This window comes from Habropoda laboriosa, unplaced genomic scaffold (genome assembly GCF_001263275.1).
Source record: "Habropoda laboriosa isolate 0110345459 unplaced genomic scaffold, ASM126327v1 scaffold9, whole genome shotgun sequence".
NCBI classification, from domain to species: Eukaryota; Metazoa; Arthropoda; class Insecta; order Hymenoptera; family Apidae; genus Habropoda; species Habropoda laboriosa.
In genome coordinates, this window is record NW_017100191.1 from 3,522,399 (window position 1) to 3,538,643 (window position 16,245).

The 16,245-nt window shown below is 41.5% G+C and overlaps 1 protein-coding gene across 1 annotated transcript in view; it reads right to left on the reverse strand.

The window, feature by feature from the left end:
• The window catches only part of LOC108580379 (neural cell adhesion molecule 2-like), a 27,197-nt gene extending 11,655 nt beyond the window's left edge, over window positions 1-15,542 (reverse strand). Inside the window, exons 1-2 of the mRNA XM_017944115.1 lie at window positions 15,485-15,542; window positions 8,352-8,524 (exon numbers count right to left, since the gene is read on the reverse strand). Of these exons, the coding sequence (XP_017799604.1) occupies window positions 8,352-8,524; window positions 15,485-15,542 (231 nt within the window). The remainder of the gene's footprint in view (window positions 1-8,351; window positions 8,525-15,484) is intronic.
• Between the last annotated feature and the right edge of the window lie 703 nt (window positions 15,543-16,245).

Below are 16,245 nucleotides of genomic sequence, written 5' to 3' on the forward strand. Positions count from 1 at the left end.
GTGGAAATGTTTACCCGGACATAACGTTTGCGTATTTGCCGAAAGCTCCACCAGGATATTCTATTCCCCTTGTATTTTCCCCGTTCTGAAAAATTGCCAGTTTGCATCCTCTTTGCTAGCTTTTTCCCACGGCGTCTGCCCGGTAATCGTTTCACGTGTTTAATCGTTTAATTTGCGAGAGAAAAGCCGTAGAAATGGCTTCCTCAAGGTGTACTATTATTGTCGTTTCGTGTTCGCTCTTATATAACGACGAGGAGCTAAACAGTCGGGATTGCACTGACAACTGAAAATTCGAAGGCGTTGTAACACGGCACGTGACAGTTATGATCTTTACTGCACATGATTCAGCACTTAACCCGTGATTTACCTCCATTGACGTTGTGTCGAGGCCCCCCGGCTCGTTTTGTGGTTTCCCCGTAAATCGCTGGCTTTAACTGAACGCCGAATAGGTAACGACAGATTTATGACACGATAAAAGTTGCTTTTGCATTTACATTCTCGCCAGGGGTAAAACTGACGTTTTCCAACACGCCGCGCCGCGAATCGTTTCCGATGCATCAATTTTCGGCATTATTCATTTGCCCACGGTGCTCGACGCCGCGCGCCAACAGATTTGTCGAAACGCCCATATTTTCCACCCCCCTTAGTATCTTGTTGATTTTGTTTGAACTGTTAAACTTTGCCGCGTGCAACATTTACCGTTAAAGTCTTCCTCATACGTGCACGAGTATTGCGCAAACAAGAAGGATGGCGTGCACGTAAAATTTGCGTAGGCTTTACCGAAAGCTGCAGCTTCGACAAGTCAATCTTTGCGCTCGCGTTTGCCTGCTAACGTTGACGTCGAAAGGTTCGTGAAACAGGCGAGGTAACATCCTCATCGTTGCAAATAGACGAATAGAAAATTTCATCGATCCTCGTGTTTGTGATCCACTATGACTCGCGACGCTACTTCGAGTGTAAGTTTTAACCCTTTGGCTGCTACGCGCCACTACAGTGGCCTGCCGCGAAATCACTTTAGCAGACGACACGCCATTACAGTGGCTTTTCTCCGAGTGAGTGACGTTTTTTAACGAAAGCCACTACAGTGGCTCGCTTGTTTTCTCGCGTTGAAAGCCGTCGTGTATATTGTGTGTACGTGATGTGGAAACGTTTTCATACCTTTCGATTCGCATTTACCGTCTCACAAGACGCTGAAAATGGAAATAAGAAATAATAATATGGTAGTATCGTAATTTTAAGGAGACGTAGTTTTAAGAAAGTGCCGAAAATAAAAGAGAAAGCGGGCGACGAGAGACGAAAGCTAGGCCCAACAGGGAAAAAAGACGAGAGGCCCACGAAGGGGCTGGCTATAAAGTGTGGCGAGCGAGGGATGAAAGACAGTGTTACTAATGTTAGTTGAGGCTTCCGGGTGTAAGCCGTGTCCAGAAGAATCGTTATTCCGACGTTTCGCCAGCATTGCAGGGTCTGAAGACGCACTGATACTGGTGTGCGTCTGGATGAACTCTCCTATATGTACCGATGTCATTGTTCCGGATGGTTGATTCGACCAATCAAATTTTTTAACTGATCGATCTATTAAAAAACGGGAGAGGGGTGCTCCAGATAGGATTAAGCTGATAACCTGTGTCCCTGTTGATGTTGTCAGGGTTCTTCGTTATTTCTAAGAAGTCCCTATATTTTCGGGGGAAGCATCCTCTACATCTGGCGAGGATTCTTGTTCTGTCGAAAGTCTCAAAACTCTCAAAGACGGTGTGTTTGAAAAGTCGAGAAGCGTGGGTAAAAATTACGTATATTATAGTTATTTATATATCTTTTAATAAACATCCAATGAATATTCGCAGATATGGCTGGGTGCATAGTTGAAGGCATCGAAACATCGATCGGGGTACTAATTTCGTTTACACGCACTTCGCGGCAGAGCTATCAGCTCCACGACCAGCACCGCCGTAGGTAAAGAGTTAATTTTGACGCTGGTGAGGAGTGAACGATTGGTAACTTGATTCAATCGCTGTATTTTTATCTCTGTGGTTCAGTCTCGAGTTTAATATGTGTGTAATTTGGGAAAACATGTTCTGACGTGGTGTAGATTCTCTGTTTCATGGCTATGTTGTGAAATATATAGACTTGGAGAAGTGGTGATTAATGGAATTCAGAGAATTGGAATTGGATGTTGGAGAAATTTGTGCAAGGAGAACAGTGAAAGTTAAAAATGTTTATAAACTGAAGGGACGTTGGAGAAATCAAGAAAAAGGAGAAGGGCTGTGGAGATGATTCAGAACGATGATGGTTCCTGGAATTTGTTCTATCGCTCTGTGGTATGATATGGTTACGAACACTTCAACAATTAACTACCTTTGAAAGAAAAAAGATACTCTTACTGCTGTTGGACAATTTAATAAATTCACTTTATTTCGTAATATATCTTAAACTGCAAACTAATTCAGCAAAAGATCTCCTCAAAGTTTACTGGATAACGAATTAAGCACAGAGAGTGGAGTTTCCGCGCGTTCTCTCAAACGCGAATAGTAGTTCCCTGGAACAACATTAATCAACGTTACTTTGACCGGAACCCACTTAAGGCGCCTGTTCCTGGAAATTCCCTTCGGAAATCCGTCCGTGGATTTCCCGTGATCAAGCAAATTATTTCCTATCCCTGGTCTCGAGATGTTGTGCCTGTCAACTATACGAATAGAACCTATTAATCTGGTTAATAATACTATTATTCCCTAATCGATAATCCTTTAACAAAATCTAATTCTGATCGCGGTATTTCGAATCAATTAAACAGCGACAATTTCGACGTACCGTGTATAGTTAGACGTCGTCAAATTTACTCCCAAGAAATATATATCCGTTCGCTATTCCCTTCTTTCTCGATCATGCAAAGTTTTCCCCTCAAAAGCGGCGCGTGTTGCCGTGCAGTTCGCGGTCCGTTGCTCGTAGACGGAAATCGACTTTAGAAATTTTATTTTACAGACAATCCACCGTTCCTTTCCAACCTGAAATCCCTCCAACTCGCCGGCAATTCCGCGCGTTGAAATTTCTCGAAGCAGCGTGAGTACTACATACTCGATATGGGATTGTCTCGAAATAGATATTTCCTTGCTACAAGCACGTTTGATTTCACCATTTTACCAGATCTCTTTCTGTTAGGATAACAGATTATCCTAAGTTTATCTTACGGTCGATCCACTTGCTATTTTTGCGAAATCGAACATTTCATATTCTTAATTGGTTTTTAAGCGTTTGGCTTCTTCTGCCCAATAGCAATTGACCTGTCTTATTACTACCAGGACCTAACGGACTTCTCTGGGTTTATTAATTATTTGCTTTTATTTAGTTATTTGTAATAACTATGTCACGTCTTGTTATAAGACGTGAGAAGATGTCGTGACATGACGTGACACGACGTCCGGTGGAGAGTCCGGCGTCCATGAGGATTTCCTCACGAAAAAAAAAAAAAAAAAACGTCTTGTCACGACGTGAGCAGACCTGACATGACGTGACACCACGTGACACGACGTGACAAGACGTGACATGAATTCGCCCATCACCGTGTATACTAAGAACTTGAATACAATTTTGTAAGGATACTTGTAAAAAATACTTCATAGATTTTTGCAATGATTCTCTATTGGACAGTTTGTTATTACTGGCAAATAAGTATTAATTTATTCGCTAAATAATCGGCTTCGCGAATTTCGTACAAGGCAAACACTTCCCTTCATTTTTATGCTCTTTGGTGGCCTCGTTCAACCGGTTAGGCATCTAAAGCATCGCCACTTGTTTCTCTGTCTCCTGTTCGTACACAAGACATGGATGAATTCATATTTTATTCACGTTGCCCGCTTTATGACAGTGGACAGTGCATTTTACATAAGTGCCCATAGATTCACCGGTTCCCTTCTTACTTCCTGCGACGAGAGTGCCTTGCATTCGTAATGCACGACACGCCAGTTAATAATTCGACCGCTGGGTAAAAGTGACGAGATAAATGTTGAATTCAAGGAAGTTCGCTACAGCTCACCTCGAGTATCACGTGAAGTATGTTTTCATTGGAAACGAGGATGATATTAAACGATGAAATTGGTTGGAAATGAAAACACTAGAGGCGAAGCGTATGATATAGCGTACGGTAATCTTCCGATTGGCATTATACCTGACGAAAAACCGTTCACCAATACCATGGACAGAAGGTACACAGCATTCATCTTATAAGTAGATTATGATTTTCCAGTTTTCCTTCGCGGGACCATTGGAGAGTGAAGAATTCAAAGAGGCGGAGTGGAGTTCCTTTGAAACGCGATTGCAACATTATCAATATAGTCTGTATACACATATTTATCCGGAAGCACGATCTACGCATTAAAGAAATAAATGTATACGCTGCCGTTTACAAGTATTAGGTCACTTACTCGATGTGAGATATTTTGAAATCTAGCGAATTCTATTGAAATCCGCTAAATTCTACAAACATCTACTGAAATCTAGTAAAATCTCCTTACTGAATGTGAATCAAACCTTTTCGTCATCGCAACTTTAATATGAAATAATTTGACTCGCAAAAGTTATTAGAAAATTATTAAGATCCTAAAACAGAAATTGAAGTATAATAAGTACTGTATTTTTTCGGACCATAAGACGCACCTTTTTACATAGAAAAATCGACTTAAAATTGGAGTGCGTCTTATGGTCCGAAGGTAACATTAAAATACAAATCTTTATACTGTATCGAAGCTTATTTTAACAATAAATAAATTAAGTCAGAATTTGAGAATATCTTTATATACCTAATAAAATATTCTTTCGTAAAGATCGTCCCGTAAATTTGGGGTGCGTCTTATGGTCCGAAAAATACGGTAGATATTTGCTACATATTTTTACTGATATATGACGCTAACTTTGGTAAATAAAGGTAATTCAAATCGTACAATACTTTGTACGCGAACATAATAACGTCCTGACACTTATAAACAGCAATGTAGATATAAGTTGGCTGAGCGAGAGAAAATCGTGTGTACACCAAGTAGTATATGTCCGTGCATGGTCAGACCGACATATAGAAAATCTATATCGAAGCAAATAATAATCGTTGTTAAATTCTTCTTAACTCCTGACAATATCGCGTGTGCAATGCAATGTTTCCACTGGAAAATACTTAATCCCAGCAAGAATAAAAATGGCCGAACGTAAGAATGTTTGGCGAAAGAATTAGCCGTCGCGAGTAGACAAGAACGTGTTTCCCTTCACGGAAACCTTATCAGGTATTCTCCGTGGAATATAAAAATAAAATAAAAGTATAAAAATGAAGGAAAATATAAAATAAAAATTCGAAGGAAAATCCGCTCGACCTGATCTGTTCTATAAAGAAATCGTTCGTCGCCGCAATGTCGAGTGGAATTCGATTCCGACATGTGGCTCTCGTTGCCACGGGTATCGAAAGAGACTTTGCCGCTTCCTGACGCTTCGTGTACACAACCTAGATTTTCTGTCATTCCTTTTCTTCGTCCCTTCTTTTTTTCTCCCTCTCTCTCTCTCTCTCTTCGTCCTCTTCAACGGAAAACTTGAACGGAGCACCTGCTACGGTATCGGTTTAACGTAGGAACCTCGTGAAATATTCTGAAATATTCCTACACCGTGGTTACCGAGAAAAGGCGAGAGGAACACGATTGGAGAAAAGAAAAGAGTGCTCGAGTCATGTGAAGAAGAAGCGAGCAAGGGAGCATGGAGAAAAGGTCTCCTCCGCTGCTAGCCTGCGAGGAAATATGAGATTCGGTATTCGAATCAATCGGAGGACCACGGCGTTACCGCACCCGTCACACGTCGTTTCGAACCTGCACAGAGCCTTCTCTACGACAGAAGGTTCGAATAATCGGCATAAATTTCACAGAATCCCGCGAATTGATGGATAAAACACAGATCGTCGAAAGGGGAGAGGTGTCGTTCTCCGTCGAAAATAACGAAACGCTATGTATTTGGAAAAGTAGGTGGTAATATGGCGAATGCTTTCGCAGGATTTCCAGACACTTAACGTGATTCATCGATTTAAAGAATTTCACGAGAGCAATCCGCAAGGGGAGAAATATAACGGCGAGTTGGTAGATAAAGAGAGAGAGAGCGAGAGAAGGGGGGAAGAAGAGCAATTTGTCTAAAAGTTCAGGAAGGTAGAAAGAAAATTAGCGAGAGCTGTGGGTGTGCTATTTGTTATCGAGGTGGCAATAATGCTTTCTAGAACCGAAACCACCTTTTCTTAGAACTTTTAGTCTCGATGGATAATTAAGCTTAATAGGCGTTGCGAATACTGTGAAAGCGAGAGAAAGAAAAAAAAGTCGTCCAACAAAAGGTGCAGTTCGTATTGCACAATAAAGAGAACCGAGGGAAATAGGGTGATGAGCGTTACAAATGCGACCCGCATACATTCGGTTCAGTTTAAGCCTGTTCATGAAGCGTGCAGCGGACAGCATTAAAATAGAACCGAAAACCCTTCACGGTTACCCGAGTCTCTATATGCCTGTGTTTGTGCGTGTGAAATACAAGCTCGTGAAACGGTAGCGTATTCCATAGAAAATTTTGCGAACGTGTGCGTCTCTCCCACAGTGTTTCTCCGCGCGACATCGAATAAAGGAAAGCGCACGCGTCACCATTCGTACCAGAGCACACGAAGCGAACAAGTCATGCACCGCAAACCGGCACAATTTTTCGTGATCCGTAAGGATAGCGTAAACACGCGTTGAACTTTATAAAACTGGCGCCAGTACCGACGTACCTCTCTACACGTCCGTTTCGTTCTCGAGTCTTTATACAAATAACAGAAATGTCACGTGTCAGGCGGGGCGGTTCTACTTTTCGCTTTGAAAACGAATTTTTGTCGATATTTTTCTCTTTTTCGCCATCGCTTCATTGGCGCGCTGCGCGTGAAAATTCTACGCTGTCGAGATATAGAGCCGAAATTTCATCTAAATTTCACTCCTATCGGCACACCGTCGAGTGGAAACAATTAAAACTTTCCTTGGAATCAATTAGCAGCGCAATCGAAATGATTCCGAGCTCGTCCGGGATTCTTTGCCCGTTTAACCGTGATTCGATTACAGCTGCAAAGCTTGCGCAGAAATTGAATTCACAACACAAAAGGATCAACTTCGGAAATAGATTGGAAACTTTCAGGAAAATCTATTTTATACAATTTAGAGGGCTCTGGCCTGTTTTTCTCTGTAATCTATTGAACAACATTAGACGAAACTTTGTTTCGTTCCCCCCTCTCTCTCTCTCTCTCTCTCTCTCTCTAGTCTCTGTCTATCTTTCTCGATGTTTGATGTTTGTTCCACGACTAGTTTATCCATCGAACGGTTTATTCCTCAAGACAAGCAGTTGCACGTGTTCATTTTCTTGATCCTTGGCAACACTTTGCCGAGCTTCACGTGTCTAGTCGAAAGCAATCGAAGGAATCTCACGCATTTACGAACATGCACAGGAATTGTTATGAACAAGCTATATCCTTAAAATGGTTAGAGATGGAGAAAAGTGCCTTGGGACAAAATTAAACGGTGTCAAATGGTACTTATTCTGGAATTGAGTTTGTACATTTCTGTGCATCAGAAAAGTGCAATTGCACTTGTTTCTTCAATGGAACCTCACATTTTTGGATACACCAGTCGATACAGTTTTTAACTCTCTATAAAAGGATATCTCTAAGAACATCTCTTATACCTTAAAACTGTCCCAGGGACACACTGTATACACCTACACACATCTAAAACAATTCTTCCAGCTTTTAAGATTCAACAGTCCGTTGTATTCTCCACTTATGTGTGTGTGCCGTCTCGCGAACGGGAATTAAACGAAAATCACTCAACTCACTGCTCTGACGGGAAATGAAAATTGAACAGGAATCCTGAATATATACATATATATATATGTAGAGAGATAGAAGCTTTGGCTTATAGAATACCGATATGAAGAAAACAATGGAGCACGAAATACAGTACCCATCTACCTCAAGATTGCTGAATCTTTTCCCGAGTAAAGAGAAACAAGAAAGAAAAACAAAGTTTACAATCGGTAATTTTCCCAGCGTAAAAGTGTTGGTGGAAAAATTCCGTGAAATATTGAAAAATCGATAGTGACGACGGATGAAAAGGAAGGCGAGTGTTACTGTTGTCGCCGGCGAAATATCTGACGGATGTAAAATATTCTCTCGCGGAGCAGCGTAGCGGCGCGGTGCCGCGTATCGGCATGAAACTAATTTCGAGGCTGCATGAATTACATCACGCCAGAAGGGGCGCGTGTATCTTGAAAATACCTTTTTAGGTCAATCGCCTCTGAACTAACTTCTACTACGTAACGACATTTACGGTTCCAGCGCCTGCATCGGTGATTTTGCACGGCAAATTCGCGGTGCTTCCGCTTTGTGCGAGGACCTCCCTGATAGGACCCTCGATGACATCTTCGCCTTTATCCTCGGGCCCCTTTAACGGCACCACTTCGTTGCCGGCGCTTAACGATCGCTGATGCTCCGCCTGGCTCCCTGAAAAAGAGAGATCAGTGCTGCATTATCGAACGGTGAACGTGTTTCGTCGTCGTCGGACAATTGAAAAGTTCCACGATCGGATGGTTCTATAATTACGCGATTGATAGCACGCTGTTACACGGTTTTACACCTACACTCGATTTCTCCCGGAATTACCGCCGCTTTCATTAGCTATAATTACTCATCTTCGAGTGGAACAAATGGAATCACATCACAAGGGTCATTTAATCACATCCGCATTAATATCGACGCCATAATTTCACCTCTCGCGAAATTCTACCAGCGACATCCATTGTGCAAATAAAGAAGCTCATTTTCCTATGTGAACAATTTTATATCCAGCTTTTAACGTAATTGTCAGTTTCCCGCGAAACAGCTGGAAAAGTGGGGAATTTCTATTAACTGGAATAAATTGAATTTCTATGGGAGAGCCGAGAGATGTAAAACTGTAGCGGTTGCTGCGAGAGCCTAAAGGCTCAAAGGCCTAAGAAAAGCTACGATCGGAGATTAAGGACGATTTTCACGCTACTTCGTCGGCGAAGGGGTACAATAGCGTCACCGAGTGGGACACCAAGCCAGAGAGAGGAAAGCGAAATGGAGTGTCTCCCTCCCTCTCGCTTCGAGATTAACGTAGCCACCGTCGCTACGATAACGCATAACCCCGGTGCAGCGTAAGTGGCTTAAGTAAATAACTTAGTCACGACAATTACGAAGCATTGCTCCATGTTTGCAGCAGCCGAGCAATTACAAATCTACCGGGTTTCCGTGGAAATTCACTTCGAAAACACTTAACCACCCTATGCAGCTTCTTCCTGCTCTTTAATCGCGTTTCCATCTACGTTATACGCGTGTACATACGTATATACACGTTCTATAAACATTCTACGCATGTCACGAGGATTCTTCGATACAGAAAATTGTTTGAAAGGCTCGCTGGTCGTTTATTTTCAACTACCGCATACACGTGCATATGCCAAGTATTCATGATAATGAGCTACGATTAAAATGTAACAAGACGTTCGTGTATATACGAAATCCGTTCGACACATACCTAATAAGATTTCGACGGAGATGCATATACGCGAGAGCGTCTAGCCGTAGTATAACGAGCCTCTATTTAGCCCGCGTATTTGAGTCGTGTACACGATGAAAATGTCGGCAATTAGCTCTCGTTACCCAGCTCGGGGCTCGTTCGACGGTTCGTTAAACCTGACCTGTTTTCCTGAGCCCACGAATCGTCCTGCAACCCGAAGACCAAAAGCCCAACCGAGAGATCCCGTCACGTGGCAGCCTTGGAAATCGCATGAGAGACGCGGAAACGGCACATGTGCACGCGATCGTAGATCGACCGGCCACATACAGAGAGAGAGAGCCAAGCGGTTTTCTTCACGGACGGCTTCGTTCTTTCTTCCGACAGTTCGGCCTAGATTCTACGACTGGCCCGGAAGTCCCCGCGATTTATTGCGTTTTTATTGCCACCGCTCGCCCAGTCCTGTACCGCTCTATAATTTCCTTTCGACTCCGTCAGAAGCGCGCGGCTAATTGAAAAGCACACTCGTTAACGTCTCCTTTTGCCCGCGTTTCTTATCGATCTGGTTTCAGCTATTTTTTTCTCTCTCTCAATTTTTTCAATATTCTAATTAGACGGGAATTCTTATAGTTTGCTAAAATGAAATCAGTTCGATCGGTGTACGTACACGGTCGTCCAGAAATTTTAGGTTTGTTAACAATTACGGTTTAACCACTTCACGCTCGTGCTAGTGATACACACTACCGGCCAAAAGTTTCGCATCACCTCCCACTTTTCATCAATATTAAATCTGCTGCTAATTTTTTATAGATTTCAAGTTTATCACAATTCGGCATTTATCGATTGATTCGAATGATAAAAAATTCTCAAAGTCGCTGACTTTTTTCTCGAAATTTTTGTGTAAATCGCAATGCTCGGTGATTTTCCAAACTTTTGGCCGGTAGTGGTCAAAACATGTGGTCATAACTTCAGGGATGGATTCAGTACGGTAAAATGAGAATAAAAGTTCATATCGCAATGCTCGGTGATTTTCCAAACTTTTGGCCGGTAGTGTATGTGCACAGGGTGTTTGAAAACATGTGGTCATAACTTCAGGGATGGATTCAGTACGGTAAAATGAGAATAAAAGTTCATATAAACGTATACCCGATGTGACCTTGCTTCCGAATTATAGCCCTTTCTGTGTAATACCCGTTATTTAATAATTTTCATAGAAATTGTTCAAAGTTGCCATGCTCGGCTATCAGGCTTCCAAACGTCGTATCATAGATCTTCTCACTCGTTCAAAAATACTATTGTGAAATGTATTAGCAAATTTCCATACGTGCTGTTACCGCCAAGAACATGTATTAAACTGATTGGAACAAATTACAAAATAGCAGACCAGAAGCTCGTGCGCGAGATAAGAAGCGTTACTTGTAAACAATTAAAAGAAGCAGTCAACAGAGTCGTAAGAATTACTGGAAGACATAAACGGCTATAATTCGGAAACGAAGTCATATCGGGTATACGTTTGTCGTACACTAAATCTATCCCTTCAGTTGTGTCTACATGTTTCGAAGCATCCTGCATATACGGGCACGAAGAAATGTGCAATTTGTACAAGCCCGTGATAGTCACGGGCTCAGACGATACTTTCGTTCCTTGGCGGTTTTCTTACTCTTGTCGTTGATATTTATGAATCAGAGCTACGATATCTTGTACCAAAACATAGGAATATTGTTAGATACTTTCCTTTTTGCTTTTACGGTATCTGAATAACGTTCCATCTACTTGAATCCTCAGTACCTCTCAACTATGTACGTGGCTTTTCCAGAAACAAGCAAATTAGTTAGCGCGTGATCCTGAAGGATCTCCATCATAAATTACTCCCTTCCTAAAAAACCGAACTCTCCGAAAACATCACTTCCACCCTCTCAATAACCAATCAAAATCCTGATATCCACACCTCGACATTAATTTAACCATCAAACACGCGCTGAAAACAGAGGAAAAATCCGGAACCTCAGATGATAACTTTCGCGCTAACCTAGTTCTTGAGGCAATAAAGACAATTTTTAATTTGTTCAAGTATTCGATTCGTTACATTTTTAGGTCCACGAGTATGTATTGTCTTTCTAACACTATCCTTTGTAATACATTGAACGAAGAAGCAATGATAATATTTAAGCCGAGACTTTATACATTTCTTCTTCAGTCGTTCAGTAATTGTCTTTCTTATAGTACCTACACTTCAATAGTTTTGAGCTTTATTTTGCTGTTATTATTTATACTAAATTTCACTGAAGATTTTAATAAATTTAGATACTCGAAAAAGGACGATTTATGTCATACTCCATCTGTTGCTTTTCTTCCTCTATTTCGCTAAAAGTACTTCGTACGCCGGTAAAAATACAAAAAACCACGTTACAACATCCACAGAATATGAATTTACGCGAGAAAAGAAAGTTGCGTATTTTATCACGGTCAAATCGAAAAGAAAAAGAAAATAAGAGCGTTTAAGTGGTTAATGCGAAAAGTCGTACGGAAAACAATTAGTTTACCGCGTGTAAAATGCTTTCGAAGCAGTTTTTCTAACGTCAAATTTCATTTCCAACCACAGCCTCGACGATGATACTCAGTGGCGCGTTTTTCTCTCCCCCTGGAGCCTCGACGTGTCCTGCCGCGTTATGAGCTCTCCAGTCTGCCAGGAGCGCTTTCTCGTTCGATATTATCGGCTTTTTATGAGGTACAGAGAGCGATAACGACAAAGCAGCACCGCGTGGGATGGCGCGACCTATTTTGTAGTCGCGCACGTGTGAACGGACAATGCTCGATCCTCGATAAACGTCCCTGGCTGCGTTCTTTTCAGCTCTGAGCAACCACCCTCGATGGCACGCCGTCGATATCGGTTTTCAGACTTTTCGCGGACGCGAAAAGGGGCGGCGGGAGGGGGGGGGGGGGAAAAGTCAACTAAAGCTCCGCCAGAGTTACAGACGAGTTTTCTCCTCGAGAAAACAGGGGTTTCCCCCTACTTTCTGGCCGACGCAACGGTTGCAGCCGGGCCAGACGTTTCCGCGGAGCAAACCGTTATATGATATGATTCAACTTTTGATTAAAAAAAGTGTAAGCAATTTTGCGGGTAAAGTTTCTTACCCGGGAGATTCTCTCTCTCCAATTGTTGTTCCGTTGAAATGTGCAAGAAAAAGAAGAACTTGATGAAATGGTTCGTAGCATTAAAACGCATTAACTTGTAGCAATATCTGGCTCTCGTAAGTTAAATACGAAATATTACGTTCGTAAGTATTGGAACAGCTATTATATTAGGAGTAGAAAGTCTTGTACGATTTAAATTATGTTTTCTCGCAAATGTTAGTCTTAGATAGCTTTTAATGCTCTCTTAATTTCCAGATGGAAATACAGGGTGCTCCGTTTAAAAATATCATGGCGACCTTCGAAACTTTATGTATGAAAACAATGTAGAAAGAAACAATTATTGTAGCATATGGTCTGCTGGAAATTGTACAAATTTTGCTTCAAACACTATTTCGTACAGCGAATACAGTAAATTCTCTACAAGTGTCAGTCAGTTTTGATTCTACAAGTGTCAGTATAGATGGTCCTACGTCTAGGCTGCGTCATTGCTGCGCCTATGTTATCTCTATGTCAGTCAAGCGTGTAACGCTACACCACTCGGTTTCTTTTACGAGATTTCACGGCTCGACAATTCATAATAGAAAAACATAATTTCTTTAATTTTTTTTTTTTTCATCTGGAATTTTTTTTAACGTGTTGGTGAGATTTTTCTAATGAAAATGATATCAAACACGATACAATTTGAACAACATTTACTTATTCACTGTCACGCCAGAACAAACGGGATAGAAAAACGTAAAATTAAAAAAGTTGATATTTAAATCGCTTGGTTGCCTCAACTCACGTTTCATCTTTATCTTTTATTCGCTGTCCTTGTCTACGTTCGGCAAACTACAAAGACGGGCGCGAGGCTCGAAAACGTAGTCCCTGATTCTACAAGTGTCAGGTTTAGCTTCCTTGCGGACTGACACTTGTGGAGAATTGATTGTAGTTTACGAGCAATCAGGTCGTCAATTTAGGTGAATCAGCCTATGTTGTTTTAGTTTTTTTTTTTTAAATAATACTTATATTTTTGTTGATCTGAACCCTAATAAATAAACATTGTTAATAAAATGGTATTTCAATCCATTAAAAAATGAAATATTTCACTGAAAGGCGACTCTTAGGAACAACTTACTCCGAGTTACAAATAAATGATTTCCTATGAAAAACCAATTACAATATGTTAAATATAAGCAGCTTGAAATCTTCAAGTACAATAAACTTAACAATAAATTAGTTAACAGTGAAGAGAATAACTACATTATTTCTCGGTCATTTCTTACGTTTTCTCAGAATTGTAACGTTTAGCCGCAAGCTCGAGTTTCTACAATGAATAATTCTTTTTTCAGGTCGTGATAATTTTTTCATTGCTTTTGTGTGTGAAATAATTTTACAACAAACTTACGGCGAGAAAGAGGCTTGCTTCGTACTCGGTAAGTAGATTTCAGTAGATTTCAGAATATTCCAGTAGATTTGATTAAAATTTAGCAGACTTCCGTAGATTTCAGAAAATTTGAATAAATTGCAGTGGAATTCGGTAGATTTCAATATGCTCCACATTCAGCAAGTGTCCTAATACTTATGAACGGTGGTGCAGGTATTAAGGCCTAACGAGGGTTAATATATTCCTTAAACGTTACAATAAAACACAATTATCCGCAGATGCGTTTCATCGATTGCTCGGTATTTATGCCCCGGCGATAACGTGTTCGAAAACACAAAATCCAGTTTATGGTGGCTGGACCCACCGAACGTATCGATGATAACGTATCACGGTATCGTGCAGTCGTATCGCGTACCGTAACGTTTTACGAGCCTTAAATCCTCGCGAAAGTTCCCACCGTCGTTAATACACCTTCGCGAGAAGCTGATACCGAAATCATGCGCGTACTCAAGGAGTAAAGGAGCTGCACAGAGAAACGAGGGATTACGGGAGCTGAAAAATTCATCGTTCGTCAAACGAGTTTAAATCGTTCCAACTTCTTCGACAAAGTGCAAATATATGAATACGTGATGAAACGTTAAGAATACCTAACTCTCTCTCTATCTTACGGAGGCGAATATACCCGCGAGCGAGTTGAGGGGAGAAGAATAAAGGTGATTTTTCAAATTGAATTACGCAAGCCTGAGAAATTGGGAAACGTGAAATGTCGAGTAATAAAGATTAGTGCGGGTTTAATTAAATTTTCAATTAAAGTCCCCGTCGACAACGTGGTTTATGAGATCGCCCGGAGCTGTTTTTGTATTAGTGGTCGAAATACATGTTTGTCGTGGCGGTTATCAATCGACGAATTTCATCGATTTCGTACGAATAATATCGTAGGAATAACTTTGCCGGGGCAAGGGTAACGACTCCCACCGATCGGAGAACGAATAATGGTTTATGGCCGTCGGAAAGTTTCTGCCTGCGCTAACGAGCCGAAAGTTTCTGCGGTCATCAAGAACACGATAGCCGGATATTACTTGTCAGCCATCAACTGGCACAGTGAATTAAGTGTTTTCTGTGTCAGCACGAAAATGACTCGGTGAAACGCGAACGCGGAAGAGCTTTCCGTCGTGTAAGCACGTATGATGTACATATCCCGATGTTCCTTTCGCTTCGAACCGCCGCGCCGTGATTATAACGAAACACGTTGCTTTCGTATCTCCGCCAAAATTTCCCCGGATCCACTGCTTTCTACTTGATCGATAATCCGTTTATGAATATTCAGATGTTTTACATCGCCTTCCCCAACATTTTACCCCCGGAGATAATTCCAACTGCTTTATTTCCCGTAATAAAAACAGCAACAATGGACGATGGTACTTACCAATGAAATGAAGATGTATTTCCAGGAAAATGCTCACTAGGATCATGAGCGTTCTCATGGTGACAATTAATTTGTAACGTCGTTGTTTCAAACGTTCATCATACTTATCTGGAACAGAAAAGAAGAAGCAAAGTGAAATCCCTCTCGTGCTTTCGTGTAACATACCAGCTTTCAAATCTGGCTTTTTCCAACTTTATTGTTCAAACGTTTCAAGGGGTTAAATCGAAAAAATCGAAATTTTTTCTTTTTGCTCAAATTGATAATGCTATGAAACAGTGTTAACCCTTTTTCACTACGGCAGATTTGAACGCGTAACGTCGATGACTGACGGTAAATTTTCAACCGCGACTGCAAAATTTCTTATTTTGGTCTGTCAGAAAGTACTCTGACTCGGAGTAGGGAATTATATCCGCGTTGTCTGACCGTCGTTCGCAGAAAGTGTGCTTCGAGGGTCTCGTGAAGAGTGAGGACGCGTCGTCCTGCCGATCCCTCTCCACCTCTACGCGAACAGGCCCAAGGAAAGACCCAAAGGGGCAAGTCGTCCCCACCGAGCGCGCTGGGCCTGGCTTCAAGATGCTCGCTTCACCGTCTTCGGGACGGATTTTCTCACAGGTCGTATCGTTTCAAAATTTGGTTCATTAACCCTCGGAGTACTGAGCCGCGAAGTCCTATGCCGGAGTCACTTCTGACTCACACCGATATGTTACGAATACATATTTACGATCTCCTCGCTCTCCACCCCGCGCTTGTTTCTCACGGAT